The following is a 12,971-nucleotide window of genomic DNA, read 5'->3' as shown; positions in this document are numbered from 1 at the left end:
CTTATTTAAACCACTGTTACTCGGGCGTCAGTCATACAGAGCCAAGTCCAACTCCAGCTGATACTGCTCATCCAGACTTTGTGCCCAAGGCAAGCATTAGATAAAACCACCTGGACAGGTCTGAAGAGATGCTGTGCGAAAGTTACACTGTAACTAGGCCACGTCCTTGTCATCTGACCACAATTCCCTCCACTAGCTGTGTTTCTAATTCTGCACACTAAAGTCAGACTCACAGCAATAAAAAAATCCAAATCACCTGTATTTCAGTTTTTCATTCCAGGTTCCTCAGCACCTTGGCCAAGGCTGCTGTAAAAGTAAAATCAGCCTCAAGTACCCAGATGGTCTCTCCTACATTATTTGCTGTTGTCCCACAATCACAAAGATGCACTATACTTGTGTTCTCATCTAACACAATGACTTTACCTGTCCGAGTCACTAGGAACATGCCCACGTAGTACAATCAATGTTCCCGGCTCCAACTGCTCAGAAATGGTCCCAACATAGGGGATTACCTAGGAAAAATAATTTTAACAAATGGTCACTTACAAAAAGGACTACACTCTTAAAGGCTGCACATGAATTTGCTCAGACCCTAGCATTTTTCCAAGTCCTCAACATTCAAACAGCTGAGCAGGAACAACGTAGCTTAGAGACAGCAGGACACCTGCAAACCACTCTGGATTCTTTAGAAATAGACACATACTATTTCCAGTACTTTTTATCTGGCTGGAGTGTGTGTTCATGCTCAGTGTGTCTGCCTCTTTGTGGCCCCATGGACTGTAGCCCACCAGGCTTTGTGTCCATGGGTTTCTCCAGACAAGAATACTGGAGTGGGTTGCCATTTCCTCCTCCAGGGATCTTCCCAACCCAGGGACTGAACCCACATCTCTTGAGTCTCCTGCCTTGGCAGGCGGATTCTTTACCACTTGAGCCACCTGGGAATATCTGGCAAAGGGTTGTATGAAATGCCACACCTTGCCCCTCTGTTTTTCCTAAGGTTCCAGGGATGATCCCAACATGATGTAGGCCAGGCCAGGCCCTACTCTAGCGCTGAAGAAGACAATGACAAGCACGCACTGCCTGCAGAGAGCACTCCACTAAGCCGCTCCACCATACCTGGGACTGGGTGCCTTACCTTACCCACTGGGCTTCCACACCGCACCCCCCATGGGAACCAGAGACCTGCACGGTCAGAAGGATACACTCAGGGTGCCTGTGGGTCTCTCAAGACATGGCATCTGCAGACCTCGCCTGGTCCAGGGTGCAGGCCTGGGCCCTGACAGGGGTTCCCACACAGGATTCGGGTCTCCCACCTGCCCCTTCCTCACCTGGAACCCAGCATTTTTGTCTGGGGCCTGACACATGATCAGATCTTCTCACTCCCCTCCCCTGGATGGCTCCACCATCCTCCTTGACCACTGGTTATGTGGCTGCATCTCCTGCACCCCAACCACATCCCACTTCCATCTGCAGCCTCTGACCGACCGAGACAAGCAGGCCAGACGCCAGCATACCAGCATACCGAGCTCACCTGGGTTATGACATCTATGCTAAAATTGATCAAGGTAGCTTTGACTGTCAAGAAGTAAGAAATGAAAAGAGGCCATATAATCCCATCTCAAACACAATCTTCTGTGTGAAGCTTTTTCCAGACTCCCTGGGCCAACTGAGTCAGCCCCCTCTGAGGGTCATCATGGTACTCATTACTCTGTTCCTGTGCAAACATATGCCTAGATTTTGAGCTGCATGGGGCAGGACCTAGCCATCATCTTTACACCCCCAGGACAGAGGTCAGGCGATGATCAACAATCACTTGGTGAATGAATGAGCTCTCACCATTCTGGAAACTGGGTTCTGACAGGCGTGGCAACTAAACAGCTGCTGAACAGAGTGTTGCTGCCTTAAGCAGTAGCACAAGAAATCACCAAAGCCAGTGACCATCTGGTGTCACAGCCATTGCTGGGGGCAGCCTGGGGGAGATGAACGGGGCATCAAACCAGAAAAGGAAAAATATAACAGATGTGTAGAGCATGGCCACAGCCACACATCAGAATGGATGCTTTCTGTGTATAGAGAACGTGGAAGTCTCTTGGCCACAGGCAAGAATAAACAGCAGCATCTTTCATGATGTATATCTTTTAATAAAATGAGAACCGTTTTTGTAACTTCAATTTTTTTTTATATTTTCAACTTATATTTTGGCTTCCCAGGTGGCTCAGTGGTAAAGAATCCACCTGCCAATGCAGGAGACACAAGAGATGCAGGTATGATCCCTGGGTCCAGAAGATTCCCTGGAGTAGGAAATGGCAACCCACCTCAGTATTCTTGCCTGGAGAATACAGAGGAGCCTGACAGGCTACAGTCCAAAAAGTTGGACATGACTAGCAACTGAGCACAACTTATATTTATGCAGAATATTTAATAACACAGAACTGTTAGTGAAATAATTATCAGTGAGAAAGTAGCCTACAAAACTCCATACAGTGTGGTCTCAACCAAGTTAATAATAAACATCAAAAAGGAAAGAGAAAACACTAAAGAAGTAAGCCAAAACTGTTACAACACTTTTCTTGAGGAATGAGATTTTAATTTTCTTCTTTATATATTTGTATATTTTCCCGATTTATATAATAAGCATTTATAATGTTTATTACCACAATTTTTTATTGTATCAGTCTGAGAAACAACTGTGCTATAAATTTGGGCCATTTGCTGTTTGTTTTCCATATTAATGCTTTCTACTTAGGAATGCACCCTAATTTATATTAATACCACTGCTGCTGCTGCTCTGTCATGTCTGACTCCTTGTGACCCCATGGACTGTAGCCTGCCAGGCTCCACTCTGTCCATGGGATTTTCCAGGCAAGAATACTGGAGTGGGTTGCCATTTCCTCCTCCAGGGGATCTTCCCGACCCAGGAAATGAACCAGGGTCTCCTGCATTGCAGGCGGATTCTTTACCTGCTGAGCCATCAGCAATACTCAACTTTTTTGGACCATATGAAGGAAACAAAAGCCCCTCAGCCCACTTACTCCCTCACAAATAGGCTCCTGTGGAAAGGGAGAAGGGTGCTGTTTTCAAGGCAATTCCAAGCTTTGAGGCTTTGATGTTTCACAAATAATTTACATAAAACAATACAACACAGACCTGAACACACTGGAGACAGTGTCATAAACTTAAGCCTTAGTCAGGTTTGGCATTAACCTGCCTGAACATCCAGCGGATTCATACTGCTTTGCCTTTTATGTCATTCATCAGATGTCTGCTCTACACCAGGGCTGGGTCAGGCAGCCTGCAGCTGGAAAGAAGTATGAGTTCCGTCCATCCAGGAGGAGCTGATGATACAGCTGGGAAGAAGTCAGATACCCTCCAAAAGATGATTAGTGGAAATGTGACACTCTGTACAGCTGTTCGAATCAGAACCTCCTTCCAGCTGGGAAACCCTCTATCTTATGAACATGAGCACTCATCCAAACTGTGATGAAGGCATACGACGCAGATGTGTCCATCAGCACCTCCAGTTCAGACTCTAAGCTGGACGTCATGACAAGCAGCAGCCAGAATCCTGCAGTGCTCACTCGGGCCGAGGGGGGCAGCAGAGGCGCCGGCGGCGCCGCCAGAGCACAGAGGACGGTTGGTCCGCTGTGGGCAACAGCCCTGAGCCGGGTTTGGGCTGCTGTCTATGATGACATCGGTGACAAGCCTGGTTCTTTGGTCCAGCCTGCTGACATCACTTAATAAATTCCTCTTCTGCTCAAATTAGCAGCTGGCTTCTGTTTTTGCAACTACCAGCCCTGGCCAAGTCCGCATCTTCCCAAAAATGGGGCAGGAAGGAAGTGTTGAATAAATGCTTCAGAAAAATATATAGAGAGCTGTAACTGAGGTGGCCACAGCTGATGAATGAGGTATGATGTGACCTGGGGAAAAAGTATAGTTAGGCAGAAAGGAGAAGGAAGCCAGTTCAGGTAGAAATGTCCAGCTACGAAGGCAGAGAGGCAGGGAAAGACAAAACTTATCCGGGAGACAGTAAACAGTAAGGGAGCAGCTAAAGACAGAGTTAGAGGCGGACTTTAGACTAACAAGACAAAAGTGGGATTGGGAACAACAATCCAGTGGGCCGGGGAACATCGGGGAGGCCGCCTGGCAGCAAGTAAGCCTGGCATAGAGAGATAAGAGCCTGATCCACGCTGATGGCAGCAGACGCTGAGGGGGTGGGGGTGGGAGAAGATAAACACTGAGCTATATCAAAGAAAACTGTCTACGTGGGGCCCCCACCTAAAATGGTAAAACTGTGGAAGAAACAAATTTCAGAAGGAAGATGACGACTTTAGCTGTGAACACCCTTAGTGTGAAAGGTTGGCAAGACATCTAAGGGGAAATACACTGAAAGGAGTGGGAGACTCAGGACCAACATTAAGGGAATGGCCAAGACTCAGCAGTCAGAGAAGAGATGATGACTTAATGAAATGAGAGATACTAGACAAACTGAGAGAGGAAGTCAGGAGCAAAGTCTCAATGGTGGTCAGTTACGGGCTGTGCGGTGTCAACACAGCAGACCTGGCTGCTGGCTTTGAAAGGCTTCCTTCCAAGAAACGTGAATTTAGGGAGAGCACCCACCACCCTAACTGAGAAGGGGGGGTTACCCACCTCAACTGTTTGTGCAAACATGATTTATGCTCAACACCTGCTTTCCTGCTGGGAGTCTGGAGTTTTGGTACCTGCTAGGCAGATGCTACGGAGAAGGCAATGGCACCCCACTCCAGTACTCTTGCCTGGAAAATCCCATGGATGGAGGAGCCTGGTAGGCTGCAGTCCATGGGGTCGCTGAGAGTAGGAAACAACTGAGTGACTTCCCTTTCACTTTTCACGTTCATGCACTGGAGAAGGAAATGGCAACCCACTCCGGTGTTCTTGCCTGGAGAATCCCAGGGACGGGGGAGCCTGATGGGCTGCCATCTATGGGGTCGCACAGAGTCGGACACGACTGACACGACTTAGCAGCAGCAGCAGCAGGCAGATGCTATCTACACAACATCTCTCAATAGAGACCCCAGGTGGTGAGTCTCTAATGAGCTTCCCTAGGAGAGAATATCTCACACGGTCACAGCTAGCTGCTGGGAGATTTAACTCCATCCCCTGTGACAGCACTGGCAGGATACCCTTGAAATCCTGTTCTGATCCCCTGGACTTGGCCCCGTGTGCCTCTTCCCTTTGTGGTTCTTGCTCTCCATCCTTTCACTGGGACACATCACAGCCACGGGCATGACTGAGCTGGTGAATCATTACAACTGAGGGTATGTGGGAGACTTCAATGCAGGGAGTGAGAAAAGAAAGAAGAAAGAAGGATCTAACAGAGCAGGGCAGTCATGTCAAAGAAGTCAATTTCAAAAAGGGGATGTCTCTAACATGGAAAAATAAGGAAGACCTCACTCCTGCCTCCACCAAAAGATAATGAAATGGATATCATACTCTCTGACACAGTGATTCCACTTTTATAGATTTCTCTTGTAAAATACTAGCACATGTACACAAATTTGCACCTCCAAGGATGTACACTACAGCCCTGGAAAATCATAAATAGATCTAGCCCTTTAACAGGGGGCTGGTTAAATAAGTCACAGTACATCCACACAGTGGGCAAATTACGCAGCCACTAAAATAAGTGAGGAAACTCTATGCTGACACCTCCAAAATGTGTTAAATGCAATAAAGCACAGTATAGCACAGCTTATCCAATATGATACATGCATGTAAAGAAACAGTATACAAAAGGCGATACACACAACATATGTTCTCTCTTGGATATTCACATACAGTCTCAGGAAGGATATACAAAAACCTGGTAGAAAAGTTACCTTTAGGGAGGGTAAATGAGCACCAAGGTAGGAGGAAAATTTATGTTTTAATGAAATCCTGAAATACTGCTTGAATTTTAAAAACGTTGTACATATCTTTTCTTTGTATTTTTAACATAATAATAAGGAAAAGTCATTTGAATTGGGGATAAATGAATTTAAAATTTTGAAGACAGATTAACTTCAAACTGTTGGGGGCTTGGCAGCATGGAAGGACACTGAAGGAGTGGACATCCACAAAAGGGAGACTGGTTTGGAAAGAAGATGGGAGTTTTGTTTTGAACTCACAGTCCTGAAGGGCTGGCAGGGCATCTAAGTGAGCTGGAGGTCACAGAACGATATACAAACTGCACAGATATTCAAAAGGTGATCAGTCAACACAGAAATAGATGAAGCACAGGCTGGAATCAAGATTTCAGGGAGAAATGTCAATAACTTCAGATATGCAGATGACACCCTTATGGCAGAAAGTGAAGAGGAACTAAAGAGCCTCTTGATGAAAGTGAAAGAGAAAAGTGAAAAACTCAACATTCAAAAAACAAAGACCACGCATCCGGTCCCATCACTTTATGGCAAACAGACGGGGAAACAACAGAAACAGTGACAGACTTTCTTTTCTTGGGCTCCAAAACCACTGTAGATGGTGACTGCAGCCATGAAAGTAAAAGACACTTGCTCCTTGGAAGAAAGGCTATGACAAATTGAGACAGCATATTAAAAAGCAGAGACATTACTTTGCCAACAAAGGTCCGCCTAATCAAAGCTATGGTTTTAGTGGTCATGTATGGATGTGAGAGTTGGACCGTAAAGAAAGCTGAGGGCCAAAGAATTGATGCTTTAGAACTGTGGTGTTAGAGAAGACTCGAGAGTCCCTTGGACAGAAAGGAGATCAAACTGTGTGTCAGTTGTTTAGTTGTGTCCAATTCTTTGTGACCCCATGGACTGTAGCCTGCCGGGCTCCCCTGTCCATGGAATTCTCTCAGCAAGAATACTGAAGTGGGTTGCCATTTCCTTCTCCAGAGGATCTTCCTGACCCAGGGATTGAACCCAGGTTCCCTGTATTGCAGGCAGACTCTTTACCATCTGAGCTATGGAGAAGTCCCTGAGATCAAACCAGTCAATCCTAAAGGAAATCAGTGCTGAGTATTTATTGCAAGGACTGATGCTGAAGCTGAAACTCCAATACTTTGGCCACCTGAGACAAACAACTGACTGACTGGAAAAGACCGTGATGCTGGGAAAGCCTGAAGGCAGAAGGGGACGACAGAGGATGAGATGGCTGGATGGCATCACCGACTCGATGGACATGAGTTTGAGCAAGCTTAGGGAGTTGGTGATGGACAGGGAAGCCTGGCGTGCTGCAGTCCATGGGGTCACAAAGAGCTGCACACGACTGAATGAACTGAAAAGACAGCAAAGAAATAAAGAGAGACACTGAAGACGAGAGTGGTAAAAAGACAAGAAAGAAATGAAACTACGGGTAAAAACACAAGAGGGCAGGGAGGAATAAATTAGGAGCTTGGGATTAACATACACACACTACTACTTACAAAATGGATAATCAATAAGGACCTACTATATAGCACAGGGAACTCTACTCGGTACTCTGTGATTAGCTACATGGGAAAAGAATCTGAAAAAGAATGGATATGTGTATATTTGTAACTGAATCACTGTGCTATACACCTGAAACTAACACAACCCTGTAAACCACCAATATGCCAATATCAACTTGGAATTTCAGAAAAAAAAGATCAAAATGCAGAGTCATGGTGCAGAAATCAATAGAGTAGAAATCGACTGTCTCAGGAAGGAAGTTAGCAAAAGAACAAGGGAACAAATAGGAAGGATCTTCAGAGATTTTTAAAAAGACATTTTTATCGTTTTGTGTTTTAAGGTTAAACTGCAAGGTAGAAAGGGAGGTCCTTAGAATACTAAGGAAAAAAGAATCAATGTGGAAGTAAGGTTCCTAAGGAAATTGGAATCATGAGCTTTTCAGGGTGGGATTAATATTAGCAAATGGCTTGTTAACTAAAAGCGAGAACCAAATGGATTAATTTCTAAATAACTTCTCAACTCACACCTGATCACATCCTAAGACCTCTATAAACAACAATAATAAAATATTTAAGCAGATTATTGAGTTGCCAAACAAGAGATTTCACTGAAGGAACTTCTGGTATGAAGATACTGTCTTCCAAATTAGTCACTCAATTTGAGTGGAAAGAAAAGTGAGCCGAACTTTCTTAAGTCTTGGAATTCTATCAACTGAACTTGTCGATGAAATATACTAAATAGGAAAAAAATTATACAGGCCAGTTATACAACTGACTTAATCTTTTCCAAGAGTGAATATGAACAGAATTTGTCTACCATAATTTTTAAATATATTTTAAGTCATTTTTATTGAACTGATTTTAATTATACTGTTTTAGCTGGTGACAGCTGCCCCAAACCAAGACAAAGCCCTTGTGAAGGCTACTCGACATCCTCAAGGCAATCCAGTTTGCTTCCGTATTTGGAATATATTGTTGAAATAGTTATACTTTTGAAATTATACAATCAAGCAAACCATGCAGACAAGTGTGGTGGCCAAAATGTTCATTTGGGTTTCTCCACAACATGACGGAAAAACCTGAATGAACTTTTGGGCCAAACCAATATATTATTCAAAAAGACATTATGCATTAAAAAATAATTTTGAAAGAAGCTTCAGTTTTATAATTGACACATTCTGTACTTCATGCTCTCAAAATAAGAAATGCCTTAAAACTAACTCTATGTTTCTTTACTGATGTGAATGAATAGAATTCGTATCAGTAGGAACTGAAATTTAACATATAAGAGACAATACACGTGGACCAAAATGTTAGAAATGTAAAGAGATAAAAATAGAAAGATGGCAGTTCTGTCTTCACAAGCTTAATGAAGAGTATAGCAGAAACTCCATAAACACTTGCCAGTTGAGTGAACTGATCACTAAGGAAATACCCAGAATGCAGGAAGATATCTACTCTGGAAACATGCTGTCATGAACCATTCTCAGAACGGCACCAGGAGTCCTGAATGCAGCATCTGTTCCAAGTGCCCTGTCCTCAGGTAATGAAACGTCAGCTGATTTTTGTTTCAACTCTGCAGTTGACGGTGCTAACCCCAGAAACCACAGCAAACATCAGTGTGCTAGTATCAAGACAGGCGAAGATCTCAGGTTATAAAACTGTTTTCTAAATAACACTCAAATAAGGTGTCTCTGTGATGCAGGGCAGAGCTGAACATTAACCCGACCATCCACCCCTCCTGGCTTGAGCAAGGGTTACATTTCGGTTCCCCTTGACAGGGAGAATATTTCTTTTTTTCTTTCAATCTTTGCAGAAAGTTAAGTCTACAACTTTGAGATGTTTTTAATCCTTGAGATGCACAAAATCTTTTAAAACGTCTAGCTGACTTCAAGTTCAGCAAGTGTTCCTTAAAAACTACTTAAGTAGTTTTTAAACCTACTAGAAATGAAGGCTATTTCTTCCAAAACTGACTTTGCTTTATATGGTGGTTGTACCTCATTCTTACACAATGACAGTAAACGTTAGGGGGAAAAAAAGAGCTAGAGCTACAAAGAAAATAACAAAAAACTGAACTCACTTACACTAATAAGACTGGCTGAAGGCCTTACTTGAAGGACTCTTACCAGGAGTCTCCTACAGAGGGTTTACCAAAAAAACAAACAAACAAAAAAAAAAACAAAAGCAAACCAAACAAGCAGCAACTCTGTCTTGGATGTAAATTCAAGATTCAGTTTCGGACATATAGAAACTAGACATTTCTAAAGATTCTCCCACCACAGGAACTGAAACCAGTTCATTACTGAAATTCTAGCAATTACATTCACGGGTTCCTGAACTGGCCTGAGGTTCACACAAGACTATTAGTTTTTCTCCTTCTCCACCTCACCACTGGCTTTGAACATTCCCCTGCTCAAGTAACAAGCGGGATTTGAAAGGCAGAGGGAAAGCTGAGAAATGAACTTCTCACGAACAGGTCTAGTTAAAAAAAGAAAATGAAAACGTGTACAGAAAGAAATCCATTCCCTCTGGAAATTACATCTTATGATGGTCTAAGCCTTCTTCCCACCACGATCAGAGTGGTTTTCCCATCGCTCTTCCCCCATGTTCTTTATTCACAGCATGTCTCATCACCCCGTACAGCTGACCTTTGAACTACACAGGTTTGAACTGCGCAGGTCTGAATCCACTTACACTTGGATTTTTTTTTTTTTTTTTTTTTTTTCAGTAAATACGTACTATCTATTGGCGATTGGCTGAATTCCCAGATGCCGAATTGTGGGTACTGAGAGGAGAGCTGAATATTGAATTTAAGCATCTGTGGGGCTGCAAGGGCTGGAAATGGCTTTGAGTCAGCACCCACTGCAGTTCCATCACATGCAGCTGCTCCGTTTATGTTTACTGAACTTCACTTCTGCCCCCACCCAACCCTGCAATGAGTAATTATTTGTTGTTGTTCATTCGCTAAGTCGTGTCCTGGTTCTTTACACTGCAGCATGCCAGGCTCCTCTGTCCTCCACTATCTCCCAGGTAATTATTGGGTTGGCCAAAAACTTCATTTGAGTTTTCCCGTAAGATGTTATTGAAAAACCTGAACTAACTTTCCAGCCAATCTGATATTACTCTTTGGACTTGCTCTCAACACTGCCACAGGCAAAAAGTGATTGTGGAGATCAGTTACCGGGTTATAGATGACATTCTGCAGATTGTTTAAGGACAACATCATTCTCTTCCACCTTATTGTTGACTGGGCTCTCTTCCAGGTATGGTCTAAGATTTTAAATACGTTTCGCTTAAAGAATTCCCAGATTGAAGCCGAGGCACGTGCCCTATGTAAAATCAAAAGAGAGGGAAAGAAAAATAAGCATACACCATTTTTCTTCATATTATAACTCTTTTAAAATATATCAATTATTTTACTGATATTTATCAAATAACAGGATGCTATTACAACCAAAGATCTGACTCCAACTCTTATCAAAGGTACTCTACTAAATAATTTTGTATTATGAGGACAGGACATATTAAATTTAAAAAATATATCTGTAGAACATTTCTAACTTGGAAACTTTATTAGAAATACTTATTACTGGGAGTTCCCAGTGGCTAGTGGCTTTTACTGCTGTGGCCCAGGTTCAATCCCTGGTCAAGGAACTGGGATCCCACAAGCTGTGCAGCACAGCCAAAAAAAAAAAACAAAAACGAAAACTTATTATTAAAATACTAAACCAAATGGTGGGAAATACCCCTATAAATCATCAGAGATATTCACTTAAACTTTCTCATCTGTACAATGAGAATAATAATAGTGTTCACCTCACAGGTTTATTCTACGGATTAAATGAATAAATAAAACAATGGAATAGCACATGCTTTAGAAGTTTTATACATTGTTATTAGTAGAAGGGAATGCTCTTCCTCCTCCAAATTAAACAAGTTGAAAGAAAAAAAAAATCCAGTGCCTCAAATATTAACTTCCCTGTGGCTTAGAAAAAGAGTGGGGTGTGGAGGATCAGCAACAGTTTTCAAGATAAAAGGACCCATCAGTACTACATTTAACAGCTCCGGGGAAGACCTGAAGACAAAGAACTAAAAGAGAAACAAAACTAAAGCTTCTGACATTTTACTTCCACTAATTCTATCATTATTCCAAAGGGCAATACACACTGATCACATCTATCACTTTGAATCTATTAAGAAAAAAACCTGCATTTCCAACGCTGGATGTAACAAACTGAGTGGTTATGTTAAATCACAGCAAGAGGGATTTTGTAGGTGAAATTACAGTTACAAATCAGCTGATGTCAAGACAAGGAGATTGTCCTCCATTATCTAGTGCTGCTGCTGCTGCTGCTGCTAAGTCGCTTCAGTCGTGTCCGATTCTGTGCAACCCCATAGACTGCAGCCCACCAGGCTCCCCCGACCCTGGGATTCTCCAGGCAAGAATACTGGAGTGGGTTGCCATTTCCTTCTCCAACACATGAAAGTGGAAAGTGAAAGTGAAGTCACTCAGTCGTGTCCCACTCTTAGCGATCCCATGGACTGCAGCCCACCAGGCTCCTCCGTCCATGGGATTTTCCAGGCAAGAGTACTGGAGTGGGGTGCCATTGCCTTCTCAGATTATCTAGTGGGCCCCATGTAATTACATGAGCCCTTAATAAAGAAGGAAGCCAAAGAGATGTGGTAGAAAAAGAAATCAGAGATGTGAAGCATGAGAATTCAACACATGATTGCTGGCATTTGAGAGGGAGTGTAGGTGGGCACACAAGGAAACTGTAAGAAAGAAACTCCGAAAACAAACTCAAGTATCCTGGAAGTGGGCTATTCCCGAGAGAATAGAGCCCAAACTGCAAACACCCGCACTTATCTTGTGACACCCTAATCACCTAACTTAGCTAGTAACACTCATCCTGGTCCCTCTAATTTCTGATCAAAGAGCTGTAAGAAATAAGCGGGTGTAATCAAAACATCAAGTTTTATGCCCTAAATATATACAATTTCTGTTTGTCACATATACCCCAATAAAGTTGGCAAAAAAAAAAAAAAAAAACTGTATCCTTCTTGGCTTATAAATGTGACCGCAATCTATTAACTTGCTACGTTAGTCAAAAATCTCAAAACTTTTTGTTTTGCACCATCAAACTCGGGAAGTATCAAGAAGACCAAAAAAGAAAGGATACAGAGTTTCCACGGCCACATTCAGAATTTTCTTGCGACCAGAGAGTGATCCAATTTAAGCCATAGGCCCGTGTGAAACCAATCATTCCCGGAAACATCCACAGGCACGAGTCCTGCTCTAATTAATTAACACTTGGTTCGCATCCCAAGAAGCCATCATGATGCTGAAGCAGTTAAAGGACTTGCGTTTCCCTAACGTTTAATCCTACAGTCAATGACTCTGCATCTCACAAAAAGAGTGTTCAGAGTCCGGGAGGACCAAGGAGGTCTGCCATTCAACTTGAAGAGCCCGTCATTTAAAACACTGGGAAGGAAACGACCGCGATCCCACCGAGTGAAGGCGGCGCTCGGCCCCAGGCAGGGAGGTCAATGGTGCGAAGGC

General features: G+C 43.2%; 1 protein-coding gene across 2 annotated transcripts in view; it reads right to left on the bottom strand.

The window, feature by feature from the left end:
- LGALS8 (lectin, galactoside-binding, soluble, 8) overlaps positions 1-12,947 on the bottom strand; it is a 26,947-nt gene extending 14,000 nt beyond the window's left edge. The window contains exons 1-3 of one of the 2 annotated variants that reach the window (XM_010860112.1): positions 12,921-12,947; positions 10,593-10,740; positions 424-512 (exon numbers count right to left, since the gene is read on the bottom strand). In XM_010860112.1, coding sequence (XP_010858414.1) covers positions 424-512; positions 10,593-10,637 — 134 coding nt within the window. In that variant the 5' untranslated portion in view covers positions 10,638-10,740; positions 12,921-12,947. The remainder of the gene's footprint in view (positions 1-423; positions 513-10,592; positions 10,741-12,920) is intronic. The other variant, XM_010860111.1, reaches the window with a different exon arrangement.
- Positions 12,948-12,971: the final 24 nt, after the last annotated feature.

This window comes from Bison bison, unplaced genomic scaffold, assembly GCF_000754665.1.
Source record: "Bison bison bison isolate TAMUID 2011002044 unplaced genomic scaffold, Bison_UMD1.0 scf7180017864462, whole genome shotgun sequence".
NCBI lineage: Eukaryota > Metazoa > Chordata > Mammalia > Artiodactyla > Bovidae > Bison > Bison bison.
This window is presented reverse-complemented; position numbering and strand designations above follow the sequence as displayed.